Source organism: Ascidiella aspersa, chromosome 9 (assembly GCF_963924565.1).
Source record: "Ascidiella aspersa chromosome 9, kaAscAspe10.2, whole genome shotgun sequence".
Lineage (NCBI taxonomy): Eukaryota > Metazoa > Chordata > Ascidiacea > Phlebobranchia > Ascidiidae > Ascidiella > Ascidiella aspersa.
The window spans coordinates 15,336,072-15,342,631 of NC_139455.1; the positions used below are offsets into that span (position 1 = coordinate 15,336,072).

At 35.4% G+C, this 6,560-nt stretch overlaps 1 protein-coding gene across 1 annotated transcript; it reads right to left on the minus strand.

Moving 5' to 3' along the window:
• Window positions 1-3,938: 3,938 nt before the first annotated feature.
• Window positions 3,939-6,292, minus strand: LOC146133193 (4-galactosyl-N-acetylglucosaminide 3-alpha-L-fucosyltransferase FUT6-like). The gene is made up of 5 exons (XM_083397673.1): window positions 6,238-6,292; window positions 5,911-5,987; window positions 5,611-5,736; window positions 5,100-5,192; window positions 3,939-4,623 (listed from the first exon to the last, which is right to left on the minus strand). Exons 2-5 carry the CDS (start codon window positions 5,946-5,948, stop codon window positions 3,939-3,941), a joined length of 942 nt encoding a protein of 313 aa, XP_083253799.1. The 5' UTR covers window positions 5,949-5,987; window positions 6,238-6,292.
• Between the last annotated feature and the right edge of the window lie 268 nt (window positions 6,293-6,560).

Below are 6,560 nucleotides of genomic sequence, written 5' to 3' on the forward strand. Positions count from 1 at the left end.
AGGATCCACTTGAAAAGATTTCAAGTTTCCCTTACAATTAAAGAATTAGGTCTATAACTCTGATAAGTCTGGTTGGTTCAAGTTTGTATTTTTGTCTGTTACGTGTATCAGGACTCAAGCATACGACCGAGAAACAAAACACAGTTCGGAAAAAGACCAAAATAGGACTTATACTTAATGGTTGTAATACCTAAATCGGAATAAGTTCTAGTGACACCTAGTCTGAATCGGAATAAGTTCTAGTGACACCTAGTCTAAATCGGAATAAGTTCTAAATCTGTCGGAATAAAATGTAATTGGTCAAAATCAGGCCTAAACAACACTCTACCTAACCCCAAACCACACCCCTAGGTACAACAACTTCCCTAATAATTTCAACCCTAACCCATTTTGCTTACCCCACCCACCCCACCAATAACCCCAAACAGGACCAAAAATCCGGTTTCAAAAAAGCGGCTCCCAATCAGCGCCGGTCAAACTAGGGTGTCCAGACGTAGTCACAAAAATGGCCGATGCCAGACCATTGGACCCCGATCGTCCCATACCCTCTACCTACAATTTCAGACGCTATGTTAGCAATTTAGGCCTTATTCAAATGAATTTAGGACGAATTCTGGCAGATTCATTCAGACGATTTCGATCTTATTCCGTACTTAATATTACTGTGTATTTGGCTTTAATATGTCGTTGGTCTTAATATGATTTTAGGCTAAAGATTTTTTTGCTTTAGATATTGTTGGTTTTCAGGTATTGTTGTGTCTTCCCGTTAATCAAACATGGTTTGCATTATTAAAGTGTTACATTGTGTAAGTAATTTACAGTTTGGGTTAATATTCGTACATTCAAGTCTCGGATGCTTGAGCACATAGCTATTTGCAATGCAAAACTACAAACGCTTCGCTGCACAGTCAAAAATCTTTTGCGGCAAATGGAGAATCACTGGTTAATAGCCATAAAAACATATTTTAAAAGAAGTCGAGTAAATTTTACCATAAATTAGGCACCTTTACTTTTAATACAGTGGTGAATTGGTTACTTTCTCATTGTTTACAAGCTGGTCCAGCTTATCTCTTTTCGCCACGTAACACGTAGTCGTAGGCCTAATGAATTTTACGATCGCTGCGTACCAGCTTGTTGTAAACAATGAACTAAAAATTAAGCTTATTAAAATATTTCGTATGTATTAAAAATCTCGTTTTTAGTGCGAGCGGATTTAAGGTTATATAATACACTGGTCGGCAACCGCCGGTCCGCGAGGAGTTTGTTACCGGTCCGTTATAGCAGGGTTGCCAGATTAAAGTTTTAATTTTAACCAACAAAATATATTTTTTGATTTTAGCTGTACGTAAAAACCTAGAAAAAAGTCTTGACTTTCGTTTTAAATTAACTTTAGTCTAAACTTATGGTTGATTGGTATGCTAAAATAAATAATTAGTATCTAGCTCTCGTGATGTTCAAAACAACTAGTGTGCTGCAGCCATATGAGTTACATATAGCACGTTTACAACATCCAAAAATGTATATTTTTAGTGCAAAAACTCCGTACAGAGGTTGGCAACCTACGGCCCGCGGTCCGGATCCGGCCCTCCCGTAAGAATCATCCCGGCCGCTTTTAGAAACTGATACACAAGGTCATGCCCAATATTTTTAACTGTTTTAACTAAACGAAAATGCACAAAAAGTAGGAAATGTTTCGTATCATGAAAGCTAAATTAATTAGCTGTATTCTGTTATGACAAATCATTAACAAAATGAGTCTAAGAAATATATTCATATTTTATTTTGTGTCTCCCTGTTTGACTACAATTTGACCCAATTTTAATTGCATAAACATTTAGGTTCGCCCCTGATGAAGAGTCACTACACTAAATCGCTTGAAATTTAATACGACCCGCCGAGAACTTACTGAGTTTGGTTTAGGCCGCGACTAGGTAAAAGTTGTCGATCTCTTTCCTAGTACCTACAATATATGGAAAATTGGGATAAATATCATATATTTTTTATGTTAAAGCGTGCTCACCCTAAAGTGAAAAGTGCAATAGAATAAATTCGTGTAAACAATGTTGATGAACAATGTCCCAAGTCATCCATATATTACTTTGATATGAAAATACGTATGCATTTTAATTAGTTTTAAGTTTTTTAACCTCTATAATTTTTGTTTTAGCCTTTATAAAAATTACAGAAAAACGTCAAAATGCCTGATGATTTTCTGTGATCAACCACTTTAAAAAAAGACAGTTTACTTCAAAAAAGGTAATCTGGATCCTTACGTACGGTGTACGTTTGTCTATTCTTTACTTTTCAGGTGTCGAACTATGGTACGTAATTTTTCATATAGCCATTATTTTGTTTTTTTGTATTTACGTAACTATATCTAGAAAGTAATACGGCCCGCCATATCTAGAAAGTGTAGTGTCAGGCCTGGTAAATAAGGGATTTAAAATAGGTGCATTATTATATATAATACAGAGTGTGACTAATTTTAATAGAATGGTTTGAATATCCCTATTTTTTAGGAATACGTAATAATGGTATACAAATGTAATTTAATTGTAGAAGTGTAATATACGAAAAAATGTCAAGGCCCAAAAGTTTTATTAAAATGAGCTGCAGGCTGGGTTACTTCTTTGGCTGGTCGGATGCCGCACGTGGGATTGATGAAGTTCAATAATCCTAGATGGGAGAATTTCTTTGCGACAAAACAAGCTTAAAGTTCGCATTGAAAAAAGTTGCAATAAATTTCCTTTACTTAACATTAGCTGCTTCCGTACCGCTTTGCAAGCTCTCGCGTAGCTTACCGCTAGTCAGAATTGCGCAGTCGGTTAAAAACATTAGGACCCCGAGTGCAACTCCGGCCATTTTTGCCGACTTCGCCGATTTCAGTGTCCATCTTTAAATCTTTGTCCTGTATTTCACCTATTTACTAAATAAAACAGGGTAGATAATAGATATACAACAATACAGACATGTCATATAGCTCATTTTTTGTGGGCGAATGGGTTTGTGTCATATAACTGCAAAATTGTTTACCATATGGTATACACCTTCAAGATTTACACTGAGCTGCCTTATCGTTTCCTATTTTAGTACTGCGCATGCGCATATGGGTCTCGGGAACCTGGAATTAAAAAGGTTGTAAACTACGTCGTCATCACAAAGCAGAGTAATTACTTCAAGGTAAACGCCAAATTTGTATCAAGGACTGCAAAGTTTGTATTAACGTTCACAAAGATTGTAGGTTTATAAAATACATACACGTATGTCATTAGAATTTTTAGATTAGAGAGTTTGTTTAAAATAAACTTCGTTATAAGAACAATTTTTCTCAACCTAACAAAATTTCCTAATCCTTGACAGTATTGCAAACAAGTCATTTTGATATGAGTTTAGTCCCATGCAATCAAGTCATTTGTAATATAACTTTATAAGTCAACAGTTTTTAATAAAAAAGTATAAGTCAAGCGTTTATAATAAATTACAAGCCCAAGTCAATATTAAAGTAAATTAACTCCAAGTCAAGTCTTTGACAAACGAATAAAAGAACTATAAAAAATCAAGGAAAACCTTTATTAAAAATTAAATTTAAAAGAAAACAAGCAAATTGTTGTATTTGAAAAAGTTCAGGCAAATAATGAATTTTATAAAAAATTGTTTAACGAAACAACTAATTTCGAACAAAGTAAGTAATAAAAATACTGCGGATGGAATGTCGTACTTTTTAACAAATCGCATTGCGTATCGTGATCAGTTTGAATTTCCATATATGTGCAATACAAAAAAGTCAGTTAGAGGCCTAAACGCTAATAAAGAACATTTTGTGATTAATACACCTCAAACACTTTCACTTACATTTTTAATAGTAAAAGCATATTTGCGACGTTGTTAGTCCTATCGAGAACTTGCTGAAGCGACAAAAACGTGCGATATTAACTGCGCTAAACTGCCAAACACTCTTTAGTCTCGCTACCGTGCCACCATTCGTAAATCGAGGGGATTGTTTGATGGAAGGCAGCAAACGAATTCGCTTGCCTTCCATTTTCGTGTTTTCCGAAAACATCGCTAAACGGACGAGTGTCGTTCAATGGTATCCCGTGTAGGGCTCGACAAATCGCGCAAAACGATTTTGGCTTTTCAGTGATACGAACGTCTCTTGGGTCACCCTTGCGCCAAGCAAAGTATTCCAGGTAGGCTGTATCGTTTCTATCCAGGTATTTCAGGTAATCCACTAAGTCCTTCGTAGAGTTAAAGTCCTCCACGTGAATGAAGGAGTGTGGCGGGGCCACTGCCAAGTAGTTCTCCTTTACGGCTCCGTATACTACTGGGAGGGCACCACTTCCCAGCCCGTTGTAGAAGAATTTTTCTGTTATATAATCCCTACAGTGGAGCGAGTTCTCAAACGACAGATAGAACTTGTACTTTGCAATCGCTTGAAAAAACTCTTTTGACAGGCGCAGTTTGGCTCCGATGAAGCTTCTGTGCGGAAAGCATTTTCCGAAGCGATCCACCTTGAATCCCAGGTCTACCATCTCTTGGGCTATTCGAAGACGATTTCTGGTGTTCGAGCCGGAACCACAGTTGCTTACCACAAAGAGAGCTGTTTTGTTCTTTTTCGATAATAGCCTATAGATTAAACAATTATTGTACATGAGAATCATCACAAAAAATTTAAACCCTGATAAAAATTAATTATCCGGGACCAGGTAATACAAAATTGAGGACGTTGAAAATCATTTTCATTCTCGTCGATAATATACAAACGAGAGTTCACTCAACATTTTAAATGTACTTTATCTTTACTAAGGAAATATGACGCGTGCCGTGTTTGGTGCATTGCGAATCTTTCTCATATGAACAACTTGCAACTATTGCTAACAAAAAAAAAACAATAAAAGGCGAATTTTCTTGCGCCTCGTGCAAATCATTTTAAAATAAGATTTCGTAATATGAATAAGTACAGTTAAATATTACAAAAATATATTAATATTACAACACCCCTGCATGGATTTTATCTTAGGACTAAAAAGTATTAAAAAAATCGTCCTAAACTAACAATAACATATTTTACTCTATTGGTTATAGAAGTACTTGATACTTACCGTGTAAGATTACTTTCCATTCCATGCCATCCAATATTTACTAAATGGGCGATAGTTCGGTGTATTGTGAGAAAATGAAAGGTAGCATCTCGCCTGCAACAGTTCTATAGCTTATTTAAACAGCAAGTTAAAACACTCTCAATTAGCAGGTTGCGACGATGGAAAATAAACTTTTACCTATTTCAAAAACGTTGACCGCAAAAGTTGGTAAAATTGATCATGTTTAACATGACTTTCAGTCCATTTAATTTGCGTGCACCGGGAGGCTTTAGAAAATCGAAATCAGTCTAAACGAAAATCAGTGGATGCCACTTGTGTAAGAATATTTCAGTTAATTTAGTGTGATATATAAGTGGAGCGGATGTCTATTTTTTTTTTTTTTTTTAAATGTTATGGATTTTCGATACAAGTTGTGTGACATGGTTAGCCAAGTGGTGTGTGCTATAGTCGAGTATTTTGTCATGCCATTACACAAATAACAAACAACACTGTATTAGGTTTCATGTCCAACCTGTATGTCATTGTGGCGTTAAAAAAGTGCGGAGGGTAGATATGAAGATCCGACTTCTTGGTGAGGGGATTTAGAGTTTTACCTGGACTTTCGCTGGCAAAAAACACGTAAAGCTGATCTGCACGTCTGAAAAAAAAAATTTTAATTGTCAAAAGGTGTAATGTTATTTTAATTTGTTATAAGGTGATGTCAAAAACAATACCTTTTCCTTTTTCCATTTAAAAAAGGAAAAGTGGATTTGCAACAGGTTCAAAAAAAAAATGTAGTAAGATTTTATTAAAATGCTAAAACGTTTGAAACCTTTTCACAAAAGGCTGAATGGAAGTAGTCCTGGACATAACGTTGATAACCACTGCCGCCGTATCTCGATCGTATACCTGTAAATAGACTTTTAAATCATTAAAAATTCTAACACTTACTGTGTGAATTGTGGGAAATGTGAAACGTGTTGTTTTCTATTGCTTAAGGGCAACCTTTAAAAATTCTAAAATGGTTTTAGACTAGCTAAGCCAGTGGTTCCCATTTGGGGGTCCGTGGACCTTCAGGGGTGATCAGAGGAATTTTTGAGGGTCCATTATCTCTCATCATGTACCATATCAATACAAAATAGTAAAACAAATTACCCACTTTTTTTAGCTTTTTTAGCTTAATACAATTGCAATAGCCTACTATAGGCTTTACAGGATATTATAAAATCTGACATGAAAGAGCAATAAGTTGATTTAAGTCAGCGTTACAATTAACTTTACTGAATAATTTTTGCCAAGGTGTCTCATTTCTCCTAACTTTTTTACATAAAAATCGTGTACAAATTTTCTGACTTATATTCATTTGATTTATGCTTGCCTTGCGAAGGATGGAAATAATTTACCAAAATATATTATTTATTTGCTGCAAGTGACTAGAATTGCACTTGGACTTGCGATTTATTAAAAACAACTCCACTTGGG

What these genes read in the sequence shown, in the direction of transcription:
- LOC146133193 (XM_083397673.1), bottom strand. Translation starts at nt 5,948, where the DNA reads ATGTCCAGGACTACTTCCATTCAGCCTTTTGTGAAAAG. An exon ending in ATTCAGCCTTTTGTGAAAAG is followed by an intron (nt 5,737 to 5,910) that starts GTTTCAAACGTT and finishes TTTTTTTTTCAG; the next exon opens with ACGTGCAGATCAGCTTTACG. An exon ending in ATGGAAAGTAATCTTACACG is followed by an intron (nt 4,624 to 5,099) that starts GTAAGTATCAAG and finishes TTTAATCTATAG; the next exon opens with GCTATTATCGAAAAAGAACA.